Genomic DNA, 13,677 nt, shown 5'->3' with positions numbered 1-13,677 from the left:
ATATACTGTTCAGTGTTCAAGGTGCTGCCTCACTTAACAAAATGATTAAACGCAATTAACCAACAGGATGGAACATTTTGGATGGCCAGGACGAGCCAGATTCCAGCAGTGTTTCTGGTGGCCCTCGTTTTCCATGCCAGCCCAAAGATGCTAGCTTTCAAAGGCATCCCATTTTGTGTAAATGGAATTAGATAAACCTTTAGTTTCTGGGGTAATTAACCGTGGTGTTGCTGTGCGCTATGAAAGAGCTAGCTACAGTACTGTACTCAAAGATGTCTCATTTCCCCCGCAGAACAATCCTGATCCAATTTTCACCAGATCAAGGGCTGCTGGGATAGCAAAAATAAAATAACTTGTTTGAGGTTTGTTCTTGCATCAAAGGCAATTCACACGATGGTTCTTCTGCAGTGTCATCTTCTATTTATTTATTTATTTATTTGTTTATTATGTTCATATCAGTCCCCTCCTCCCCCACCCCACACATCACCATCCCAATCTACATTTATATTATACTCCGGAGCTTCAAATGACTACTGAGCAGTCACCATCTTTTTGTTTGGCTGTGGAACATATTGATCGGATCAAAACGGAAATTAATTTGGAATGCTGCCAAGACATGGCCTGGTGGATGGTGATGTCACATCATTCACAGTGTATTGCTGCTGAGGAGACATTACAATGGGATTGCAACGCTGTAACTCTCTGTTATAAACACCTCATTCACAGTGAAATATGCATTTTGGTTAAATGTAGAATGAAGCATTTAAAAATAATCATTTTATTCATTTAGCAGATGCTCTTATCCAGAGCGACTTACAGGAGCAATTAGGGTTAAGTGCCTTGCTCAAGGGCACATCCACAGATTTTTCACCTAGTCGGCTCAGGGATTTGAACCAGTGACCTTTGTATATCATTAATTAAAGAAAGAAAAACGTTGAACAGCAGGAAATGATGTTATTACGTCAATCTTCAGCAGTAGATTTCTGTCACATAGAATGTAACCAGAGCTCAGCAGACACCTGTCAGAACGCTGCTCAATGTAGATGGAAATGGGCAGATCTGCTGAGGCAAGCACTTCTTATTGAAATGATTGGTTCACGGCAAATAGAGGCAACCAATGAGGCTAGGATTCTCAGGCACTCCATTGCAGCAATGCTTTGGGTCCACCAATTATGACACGCTACAGAGTGTGACCTCCATGACAACTCAGGAGATGACATATCATCGGGAACATATGGAAAGTCTTTCAACCTGATCCTAGGTTCACTGTTACTGCTTACTGAGCTGAGAATGTTAACATTTCATACCTACAGTATTACCTTCAGGAAAGGAATTTACTATTGGAGTGTGTGTGTGTGTGTGTGTGTGTGTGTGCGTGTGTGTGTGTTTGTGTGTGTGTGTTGGTGAGATGGTCTTGAAAATAATTAGATATGAGTGCTATAAATGGCTTATTAAATGGGTTAACCCCAAAAACGGACTGGCAACACTGCCTGAAATCTGATTATAGCCTATGCTCAACTCCAGTGAGATTCAGTTCACAAAGGATTCCAAGAGCACAGCTGAAATTCTCAGAACTGAATGCATTTAACATGCAAGCCCATCGGGCAGCCTAAGATGGAGATACAAATCCCATATACAGTATGTAAATGATAAACCTAGAAGTCTCACAAGTATGTGCAAAATATATTTGAACAGGCATGTGCTAATATCGTTTTCTGAGCCCACAATGGAGAGACAAGCACAGTCCAGAGTCGGACAATAAAGATTCTCTGGTGTATACATACAATTCATCTATTTGTTTCATTAGATTGACATGTTGTTATTTTAATACTGTGGCATAGATTTACTCTTGTCCTTCGCCAAGACTGAACGTTTCTTTTGTGTTTCTATATTCTGTAGTCCATTTTGTCATTGAAATGTCTCAACAATTCTCAAGCTACGCGTAAATATACTTATTCAACAAAATGTGGACACAGCACACAGTGAACTGTGGCATCCTTCACAGAGGAGCGGGAGTAGCATTGCTAACAAACACTGTCCTTTTGATCTAGAGTACACTTCAAACAAAGCATGAAGCCTCACTATAGACTGCAGCTAATGAGTAGAAGTTATTGGGATAAAAGCATCCCTTGCTCTGACACTACCACAGTACGGTATGTAAATCAACACTCTGCCAGAACAACAGACTGAGCAGTGATCGAGACTGACACAAGTGTAAATGCTTCTATTCTTTGGCAATCTCATGGGTGTTTATTGGCACAGGTTAAGAGCCCTTGTGTCTCTGATTACTATCTCCTGACTGAATGATCCAAATGATACCACTCTATAAAGATGCTTCAATAGCATTCCCTCTTGTTGGGACCAAATACCAGTTGCACTGTGGCATAAAAGAGTTGAGGAGGATGAAAAACGAACTGCCTTATTTTACACACTATTGTCTTACTCTTGGGTGAGATCAAATAAAATGTTATTTGTCACATGTGCCGAATACAACGGGTGTAGACTTTACTGTGAAATGCTTACTTACGAGCCCTTGCCAACGATGCAGAGTTAAAAAATAATAATACAAAAAAATAAATAGTAACACAAGAGGAATAAAATACACAAGATTGGAGGTATATACAGGGAGTACCAGTACCAGATCAATGTGCAGGGGTATGAGGTATTTGAGGTAGATATGTACATAAAGGCAGGGTAAAGTGACGAGGCATCAGGATAGATCATAATAGGAGATGGCCAAGAAGGACCTGCTTCTCAAGCTGAGACGAAACACAAGATTATTAGCGATACCTCAGAGGTGTGAATGTGGTAACATACCCCTAGCCTTAAATAAACCTACTCCATACCTTACCTTACTTCACATCCTGTCCTATCTGACACAAACTGAGGAGACATCTTAATCCCCAGAGCCTCCAGCTGTAGCACCACTAGACTGTAACAGTTTGCACCAGCCTGAGCCTGCCTTCCTGACTGGAAATGTAATCTGGCCTGAGAGATGGAACAGGTGCTGGACTCACCATCCTCAGTGGGCACGTAGACATTGAGGTACAGACAGTCCTCACTCTGGTTCTGAACGTAGCCTGCTGCAGCGTCCAGGTTGTCAGTGAACCACACCGGCAGCATTATTTCGGGCAACACCCCATGTACATTCTGCGGGCACACGGGGGCAAACTGGGTGGCGTTGCGGATCTCCTGCCAGGAGCCTGGCGCCTCTGGGGGCTGGAAGCGGCGCTCGCCGATGGGCGGGGTGGCGTAGGGCACGCCCAGGTACTGCTCCACAGGTCCCAGGATCTCATTGTTGAGTTCCTTCCTGACGCCGCGCAGCTTGCCGTAGCCCGTGGTGACCGTGGGGTGTTTCCCGCTGAGGTCGGCCCGCTGGCAGGAGGACAGGGCCAGGCGGAGGGCCAGGCCCAGGAGCCACACCAGACATGGGTCAGACATCCTGCGGGGGCTGGAGCGCCGCGTCCCACCGGGCCCCGGATGTCTGGGGCCACTCTCTGGGAAGAAGGACATGTCCTCCGGTCTTCTACCCAGCAAACTAAATATGACTAGGAGTTCACTCGTGGGCAGAAAAGGGTAAAGAAATGCCCTCCAAATACCCTGAAGTTAGTAGGTTATTGGAGATACTGGGAGAAATAAGGTATTGGGAGGGGTGGCGGGTTTGGTCAAAATCAGAGGTGTAGAGTGTGTTTTCCTAGCATAGTGTGAGAGGTGAGAAAGCTGGTGTAGAGAGGGGGAGGGACGGGAGGCATCCTCAGCTAGAATGTCTGCTCTGGTCCATCCTCCTGAGAGCTCCTGATAGGCCAGCTGCAGACTTACAGCTCCCACAGCCAACACGCCACACCTGGGTACACACAAGGGTCAGAGGTCATGATAAGTTAGTGGGTCTGTGTTTGGAAAGAGAGAGACACATAACAATGACAGTAGCTGTTTTAAGAATACAATTCCCTCCATATGTTTTCGGAAATTAAAGCTACAAGTTTGAATTTGGCTCTGTACGCCAAGATTTTGGATTTGAGATCAGATCCCCCCATGTGAAGAAGTCATAAGTATTTGGACAAATTCACTTATAGTGTATTAAAGTAGTCCAAAGTTGAGTATTTGGTCCCATATTCCATGCAATGACTAGATCAAGCTTGTGACTCTACAAACACTGGTTTCTCTGGGGCCCCCGCAAGGTCGGCATTTGCCCAATAGTAACTGAATGGTGAATGATGACTGGAGTAATTGTCTTTCTAAGTGAGTAGATAAGATGTTTCTGAACACTTCTAAATGAATCTTGATAATGCCATGATTTTAAAAAATCATGAATGAATCATGAACAATGATGATTGAGATGTCGTTCAGAGGCTACAACAAAACATGCTAACCTCTCACCATTACAAATAACATTACCAATAACTCTGAGCAATTGAACTAAAATAAAATAATATCATTTCCCAATTTTGTTGAGCATAGAATGTAGCTCAGAATTTGAATTATGTGTATTTTATACAGTCATTTTTGCTCATTTTTATCAAGGATGTCAATAACTTCGGACACCACTGCATGTTATATGAAATTGTGTACATAGGGTCCTTGAGCTGCCACAACCACCTGAACAACAGACATGTACCCATTCACATGTACACATCTTAGATATCCATCCATGCTACGGCACTTTGAAGTAATCGACTTGACTCAGAGAACACGACAGCAATAAAAGCCAGTTGACACATCAATCAAAAGAAATAAAATAGCGTGACACATCTCGCTCTCCCCCTCCGGTGAATCTATGTTGGCTTCCCCCTCACGGCTCTGTTTAGTTGGTTCCTGCCTTCTCATGGTGCCACTGGAATGGGCGGTGCTAATCTGGCCCTGGCTTTGGAGATGGAGCCGTTTAGGCGTGATAAAGGCTTTATGTGGCGCTCACTGTCTGCAGAATACCCCCCACCCCACCTCCACACAGCCCCCCCACCCCACCTCTAGACAGCCCCCCCCACCCCACCTCCACACAGCCCCCCCCACCCCACCTCCACACAGCCCCCCCACCCCACCTCCACACAGCCCCCCCACACCACCTCTAGACAGACAATAAATAAAAATAAGAAATAAGAAGAACAGGAGAAAGTAAGTAAGCATATTATATACAGAGTCAGTCAGTTCCACTACCATTTCTACAATGTGCAGGGATACTGGAGTGATAGAGGTAGATACACCAAAAGTATGTGGACACCCTTTAAATTACTGGATTGGGCTATTTCAGCCACACCCGTTGCTTACAGGTGAATAAAATCGAGCACACAGCCATGCAATCTCCATAGACAAACATTGGCAGTAGAATGGCCCGTACTGAAGAGCTCAGTGACTTTCAATGTAGCACCGTCACAGGATGCCACCTTTCCAACAAGTCAGTTCATCACATTTCTACCCTGCTATAGCTGCCCCGGTCAACTGTAAATGCTGTTATTGTGAAGTGGAAACATCTAGGAGCAACAACGGTTCAGACGCAAAGTGGTAGACCACACAAGCTCACAGAACGGGACCGCAGAGTGCTGAAGTGCGTAGCGCATAAAAATCGTCTGTTCTCAGTTGCAACACTCACTACCGAGTTCCAAACTGCCTCTGGAAGTAACATCAGCAGAATAACTGTTTGTCGGGACCTTCATGAAATGTGTTTCCATGGCCGAGCAGCCACTCACAAGCCTAAGATCACCATGCACAATGCCAAGCGTCGGCTGGTGGTGTAAAGCTCGCCGCCATCTGGCTGAATGATGAATCTGGGTTTGGCGGATGCCAAGAGAACGCTACCTGCCCGAATGCATAGTGACAACTGTAAAGTTTGGTGGAGGAAGAATAATGGTTGGGGCTGTTTTTCATGGTTCAGGCTGGGCCCCTTAGTTCCAGTGAAGGGAAATCTTAATGCTACAGAATACAATGACATTTCAGACGATTCTGTGCTTCCAACTTTGTGGCAACAGTTTGGGGAAGGCCCTTTCCAGTTTTAGCATGAGCTAGATGCCCAACATCAATGCCCGACCTCACTATAGTCCCCGCAGCAATGTTCCAACATCTAGTGGAAAGCCTTCCCTGAAGGGTGGATGCTGTTATAGCAGCAAAGGGTGGACCAACTCCATATTAATGCCCATGATTTTGGAATGAGATGTAGTGTATGTATAGGGGTAAGGTGACTAGGCATCAGGATATATAATAAACAGAGTAGCAGCAGCGTACAGTTCAGAAGTTTACATACACTTAGGTTGGAGTCATTAAAACTCGTTTTTCAACCACTCCACAAATGTCTTGTTAACAAACTATCGTTTTGGCATGACTTTGTGCATGACACAAGTAATTTTTCCAGATTACTTCACTTATAATTCACTGTATTACAATTCCAGTTGGTCAGAAGTTTAGATACACTAAGTTGACTGTGCCTTTAAACAGCTTTGAAAATTCCAGAAAATGATGTAATGGCTTTAGAAGCTTCTGATAGGCTAATTGACATAATTTGAGTCAATTGGAGGTGTACCCGTGGGTGTATTTCAAGGCCTACCTTCAAACTCAGTGCCTCTTTGCTTGACATCATGGGAAAATCAAAAGAAATCAGCCAAGACCTCAGAAAAAGAATTGTAGACCTCCACAAGTCTGGTTCATCCTTGGGAGAAATGTCCAAACGCCTCAAGGTACCACGTTCATCTGTACAAACAATAGTACGCAAGTATAAACACCATGGGACCACGCAGCCATCATACCGCTCAGGAAGGAGACGCGTTCTGTCTCCTAGAGATGAACGTACTTTGGTGCGAAAAGTGCAAATCAATCCCAGAACAACAGCAAAGGACCTTGTGAAGATGCTGGAGGAAACAGGTACAAAAGTATCTATATCCACAGTAAAACGAGTCCTATATCGACATAACCTGAAAGGCCGCTCAGCAAGGAAGAAGCCACTGTTCCAAAGCCACCATAAAAAAGCCAGACTACGGTTTGCAACTGCACATGGGGACAAAGATTGTACTTTTTGGAGAAATGTCCTCTGGTCTGATGAAACAAAAATAGAACTGTTTGGCCATAATGACCATCGTTATGTTTGGAGGAAAAAGGGGGACGCTTGCAAGCTGAAGGACACCATCCCAACCGTGAAGCACGGGGGTGGCAGCATCATGCTGTGGGGGTGCTTTTCTCCAGGAGGGACTGGTGCACTTCACAAAATAGATGGCATCATTAGGAAGGAAAATTATGTGGATATATTGAAGCAACATCTCAAGACATCAGTCAGGAAGTTAAAGCTTGGTCGCAAATGGGTCTTCCAAATGGACAATGACCCCAAGCATACTTCCAAAGTTGTGGCAAAATGGCTTAAGGACAACAAAGTCAAGATATTGGAGTGGCCATCACAAAGCCCTGACCTCAATCCTATAGAAAATCTGTGGGCAGAACTGAAAAAGCATGTGCGAGCAAGGAGGCCTACAAACCTGACTCAGTTACACCAGCTCTGTCAGGAGGAATGGGCCAATATTCACCCAACTTATTGTGGGAAGCTTGTGGAAGGCTACCCGAAATGTTTGACCCAAGTTAAACAATTTAAAGGCAATGCTACCAAATACTAATTGAGTGTATGTAAATTTCTGACCCACTGGGAACGTGATGAAAGAAATAAAAGCTGAAATAAATCATTCTCTCTACTGTTATTCTGACATTTCACGTTCTTAAAATAAAGTGGTGATCCTAACTGACCTAAGACAGGGAATTTTTACTAGGATTAAATGTCAGGAATTGTGAAAAACTGAGTTTAAATGTATTTGGCTAAGGTGTATGTAAACTTCCGACTTGAATTGTATATGATGATTGTATGTGAGTGGGTATGCGGGTGTGTACAGTCATGGTCAAAAGTTTTGAGAATGACTCAAATACTAATTTTCACAAAGTCTGCTGCTTCAGTTTTGATGATGGCAATTTGCATATACTCCAGAATGTCATGAAGATTGATCAGATGAATTTCAATTAATTGCAAAGTCCCTCTTTGCCATGAAAATGAACTTAATCCCCAAAAAACATTTCCACTGCATTTCAGCCCTGCCACAAAAGGACCAGCTGACATCATGTCAGTGATTCTCTCGTTAACACTGGTGAGAGTGTTGACGAGGACAAGGCTGGAGATCACTCTGTCATGCTGATTGAGTTATAATAACAGACTGAAAGCTTTAAAAGGAGGGTGGTGCTTGAAATCATTGTTCTTCCTCTGTTAACCATGGTTACCTGCAAGGAAACACGTGCCGTCATCATTGCTTTGCACAAAAAGGCCTTCACGGGCAAGGATATTGCTGCTAGTAAGATTGCACCTAAATCAACCATTGATCAGATCATCAAGAACTTCAAGGAGAGAGGTTCAATTGTTGTGAAGAAGGCGTCAGGGCGCCCAAGTTGATTCAGCTGCGGGATCGGGGCATCACCAGTGCAGAGCTTGCTCAGGAATGGCAGCAGGAAGGTGTGAGTGCATCTGCACGCACAGTGAGGCGAAGACTTTTGGAGGATGGCCTGGTGTCAAGAAGGGCAGCAAAGAAGCCACTTCTCTCCAGGAAAAACACCAGGGACAGACTGATATTCTGCAAAAGGTACAGGGATTGGACTGCTGAGGACTGGGGTAAAGTCATTTTCTCTGATGAATCCCCTTTCCGATTGTTTGGGGCATCCGGAAAACACCTTGTCCGGAGAAGACAAGGTGAGCGCTACCATCAGTCCTGTGTCATGCCAACAGTAAAGCATCCTGAGACCATTCATGTGTGGGGTTGCTTCTCAGCCAAGGGAGTGGGCTCACTCACAATTTTGCCTAATAACACAGCCATGAATAAAGAATGGTACCAACACATCCTCCGAGAGCAACTTCTCCCAACCATCCAAGAACATTTAGGTGATGACCAATGCATTTTCCAGCATGATGGAGCACCTTGCCATAAGGCAAAAGTGATAACTAAGTTGCTCGGGGAACAAAACATCGACATTTTGGGTCCATGGCCAGGAAACTCCCCAGACCTTAATCCCATTGAGAACTTGTGGTCGATCCTCAAGCGGCGGGTGGACAAACAAAACCCCACAAATTCTGACAAATTCCAAGCATTGATTATGCAAGAATGGGCTGCCATCAGTCAGGACGTGGCCCAGAAGTTAATTGACAGCATGCCAGGGCGGATTGCAGAGGTCTTGAAAAAGAAGGGTCAACACTGCAAATATTGACTCTTTGCATAAACTTAATGTAATTGTCAATAAAAGCCTTTGACACTTATGGAATACTTGTAATTATACTTCAGTATACCATAGTAACATCTGACAAAAATATCTCATAACACTGAAGCAGCGAACTTTGTGAAGACCAATACTTGTGTCATTCTCAAAACTTTTGACCACGACTGTAGAGTCAGTACAAATGTATGTGCATATTATGTGTGTGTCGTAGTGTCAGTGTGTGTGAGTGTGTAGGAACCTATGAGTGTGCATAGAGACAGTGCAAAAATAAATAATAAAATACAAGGGTCAACTCATATAGTGCGTGTAGCCATTTTGTTAGCCATATAGTTAGCTATTTAGCAGTTTTATGGCTTGGGAATAGAAGCTGTTCAGGAGCCTGTTGGCATCAGACTTGAAGCACTGGTACCGCTTGCAGTGTGGAAGCAGAGAAAACAGTCCACGCTTCGGTGGCTGGAGTCTTTAACAATTTTCCAGGCCTTCCTTTCACCCTGTCTGATATAAAGGTCCTGGATGGCAGGGAGCTCGGCCCAAGTGATGTACTAGGCTGTCCGCACCACCCTCTGTAGCGCCATAAGAACGAGGGTAGTGCTATTGCCATACCAAGCAGTGATGCAGCCAGTCAAGACGCTCTCAATGGTGCAGTTGTAGAACTGTTTGAGAATTTTAGGGCCCATGCCAAACCTTTTCAACCTCCTAAGGGGGAAGAGGTGCTGTCGTGCCTCCTTCACGACTGTGCGCGCGTGTGGCCCATTTAAAGTCCTTAGTGGCCCATTTAAAGTCCCCCCCTTTCCTGTAGTCAACGATCAGCTCCTTGGTCTTACTGACGTTGAGGGAGAGGTTGTTGTTCCGGCACCACACTGCCAGGTGTCTCATCGTCGCCGGTGATCAGGCCTACCACCGTCGTGTCGTCAGCACACTTTATGATGGTGTTGGAGTCGTGCGTGGCCACGCAGTCGTGGGTGAACAGCGAGTACAGGAGGGCACTAAGCATACACCCCTGTAGGGCCCCTGTGTTAAGGGTCAGCGTGGCGGAGGTGATGTTGCCTACCCTCACCACCTGGGGTCGGCCGGTCAGGAAGTCCAGGATCCAGTTGCAGAAGGAGGTGTTCAGTCCCAGGGTCCTAAGCTTGGTGATGAGCTTGGAGGGGACGATGGTGTTGAACGCTAAGCTGTAGTCAATGAACAGCATTCTCACATAGGTATTCCTCTTATCTAGGTGGGTGAGGGCAGTGTGGAGTGCAATTGAGATTGCGTTGTCTATGGATCTGTTGGGGCCGTATGCAAATTGGAGTGGGTATAGGGTGTCTGGGATGATGGAGTTAATGTGTGCCATAACCAGCCTCTCAAAGCACTTCATGATTACAGATGTGAGTGCTACAGGGCGGTAGTCATTGTGGCATGGAGCTGTAGAGTTCTTGGGAACAGGAATGATGGTGGTTATCTTAAAACATGTGGGGATTACAGACTGAGACAATGAGAAGGTTGAAAATTACAGTGAATATGCCTGCCAGCTGTGCTGCACATGCTCTGAGAACGCGCCTTGGAATACCGTAGGTTCCCGCGGCCTTGCGGGTGTTGACCTGATTAAAGACCTTACTCACGTCAGCCTCGGAGAGCGAGATCACCCAATCCTCTGGGTCAGCATTTGACCATCAGGTATTCACAGACGGACAGAGATTTACACCCAGTTGAGAGACCTGACCGATATGCCATCTTGCCAGCAAACAATGAACCATCCTTTTTTAAATACAGTCCATTAAAACAATAAAGTATGATGATGATTATGATCCCAGTTTGGCAGGTGGAAAAGCCAGTGTCACATTGTATATGAGGGTATCAGGACAGAGGTTATGATAAAGCATGATACATTTCAAGCTTTAGGCCCATTTCAAGCTTTAGGCCCATTGGTTTTTGAGATGGAGTAGTGGACCATTGGAATTCCTATACTTGTTTCTCAGTGTTATGGTGCTGCTGTGGTCTTGGTGTTGACATAATGACATACTGTATGGGTTTCTCAGGGTGTATATTCATCACGACTGCTTCCAGATATGAGTCACCATTGTATTTGTAATGAGATCTCTCTGTCTTTGCTCTGATTATTGGAGATCCTCAAATGTCCTTAGCCATGCATATTTATCAGATATAATTAGGGCCTGCTGCATATCACACTTGGCTGGTGGGCTGAATTTATATTTCATAAATATGGATTTGTTTTTTTAACCCCGCACCAACACCTGAAAAACAAAACAAGACAAAGAGAAGCAGGAATATGATTAAACAAAACAACACCACGCTGCATCAACCACACCTTCAAACACACCCCATTATCACCCTATTTCCAATCCCACTCTCAAAGGTTACAGAGCAGGATGAAAGGAGTGATGGATAGTTCTGCTACTGGATAACAGGACAGTGATAACACACAAGATGCAGTGCTAGGCTATATCATGAATATGGGCAACACAGCTGGAGTGTAATATTAGCTGCAACCCCCCAGCCATACGCATAATATTATTGCTTTTATGAAAAAGGATCCACCACCATAAAATAATAATCATGTCAAAATGTATTCTGGTCAAAACCCCACTTGGTATCTTACCAACATTACTAACAACCCTCTCAAGTCTCTTAAAACCCCACCAGGAGAGAATCATGTTCTCCAGTCTCTCCAGGGTTTATGATCTCAATGTTCACATGTTCTGAATTTCATGACACAGAAAAATCATTACAGGAAGGGACGCTTTTTGGCTGCCATTTTGTCAGTGTCATTCTCATTCATACTTAATAGTAGAAGTACTATCAAAATAAGTGTGGTCATTCCTTGACCAATCAGTAAGCAGGACAGAAGGATCCATTTGATAAAGTGTAGGTATGCAGCAGCATGGAGAGCAGATTAGAGCAGCGATGTTGTGGTATGAGTTGCTGGAAGTCAGAGCATGGACTCCATAGCAACCGATAGCATGGCTCTATGCTGGAGACGGCAGGGCTCCACTGGTTCCAGACAGCATGATGAATTACACACCCAGGAGCTGTCAATAAAAAGTGCTTACATTTCCTCTTCAATAAGAGCCCTGCAGCTCTTTATGTTGCAGGGGGCAGATGATCTTAGACTCCCCTCCCTGCACAGGCACGCACACACATACACACACACACACACACACACACACACGCACACACACACACACACACACACACACACACACACACACACACACGCACACACACACACACACACACACACTGAGTCTCCAAGAGACAGGTTTATTTATATATCAGCTCATAAATCACTCAAAGATAATATTACTCTCTTACGACACAACATACATGTAAAAGCATGCATGTATGTGTGTGTATGTTTGTATGCATGCAGATGTTTCTCAGTCACGGAGGGTGTTGTGTGTTGTGTGTTCTGCCCCAGCGGAGCGCTAGCATTAGCATTTAGCTCCCAGGGAGGAATCCCACTCGTGGGCCCTTATTGATTAGCTTAGGGTGGGTTAGTGTCACGTCCAACAGTCTGACAGACAGACTTCCCTCCCCATTGCCAGCTCCCGGAGTGTGTGTGAGCTACAGACACATACAGACACACACACACACTCTCTCACACACACACACACACTCTCACACATGCACACTCTCACACATACACACTCTCACACAAGATGCTGAGTATTGACTGCAGGGGGAGGGGCTAGTGTATGCACAAATCTCAAATGATTCCACTATCACCTCACACAATAAGAAAGAGAATGCTAGCTACATCTCTAAGGAATGGCAAGGGGAAGCAATGGAACCAGCTACAGTTTTATATATCTATCAGTCATATTGTCCAGGGCCACCACATAGGCCTACAATATGGGCCTACCTCCTTTGGCCGCCATTCCTTCCAGTTCTCTGCTGCCAATGACTGGAACGAATTGCAAAAATCTCTGAAGCTGGAGACTCTTATCTCCCTCAATAACTTTAAGCATCAGTTGTCAGAGCACCTTACCGATCACTGCACCTGTACACAGCCCATCTGAAATTAGCCCACCCAACTACCTCATCCCTATATTGTTATTTATTTTGCTCTTTTGCACCCCAGTATCTCTATTTGCACATAATCTCTTGCACATCTAGCATTCCAGTGTTAATACTATTGTAATTATTCTGCACTATAGCCTATTTATTGCCTTACCTCCATAACTTGCTACATTTGCACACACTGTATATATATTTTCTGTTGTATTTTTGACTTTATGTTTTTTTACCCCATATGTAACTCTGTGTTGTTTTTATTGCACTGCTTTGCTTTATCTTGGCCAGGTCGCAGTTGTAAATGAGAACCTGTTCTCAACTGGTTTACCTGGTTAAATAAAGGTGAAATAAATAAAAAATAAAAAAATATCTGTTGAAATTGAGTGTGATTAAAATTCCTATAGACCACAAAAGGGTCAGAAGGTACCATCATCAGCAGCC

The 13,677-nt window shown here is 44.5% G+C and overlaps 1 protein-coding gene across 2 annotated transcripts in view; it reads right to left on the bottom strand.

The window, feature by feature from the left end:
- The window catches only part of LOC121541792 (neuroligin-2), a 78,651-nt gene that overhangs the window by 47,821 nt on the left and 17,153 nt on the right, over positions 1 to 13,677 (bottom strand). For both annotated transcript variants that reach the window (XM_041851093.2, XM_041851094.2), the window contains exon 2: positions 3,018 to 3,844. In XM_041851093.2, coding sequence (XP_041707027.1) covers positions 3,018 to 3,513 — 496 coding nt within the window. In that variant the 5' untranslated portion in view covers positions 3,514 to 3,844. The remainder of the gene's footprint in view (positions 1 to 3,017; positions 3,845 to 13,677) is intronic.

Source organism: Coregonus clupeaformis, chromosome 27, assembly GCF_020615455.1.
Source record: "Coregonus clupeaformis isolate EN_2021a chromosome 27, ASM2061545v1, whole genome shotgun sequence".
NCBI classification, from domain to species: Eukaryota; Metazoa; Chordata; class Actinopteri; order Salmoniformes; family Salmonidae; genus Coregonus; species Coregonus clupeaformis.
Note: the sequence above shows the minus strand (reverse complement) of the source record. Positions and strands in the feature narration are given on the sequence as shown.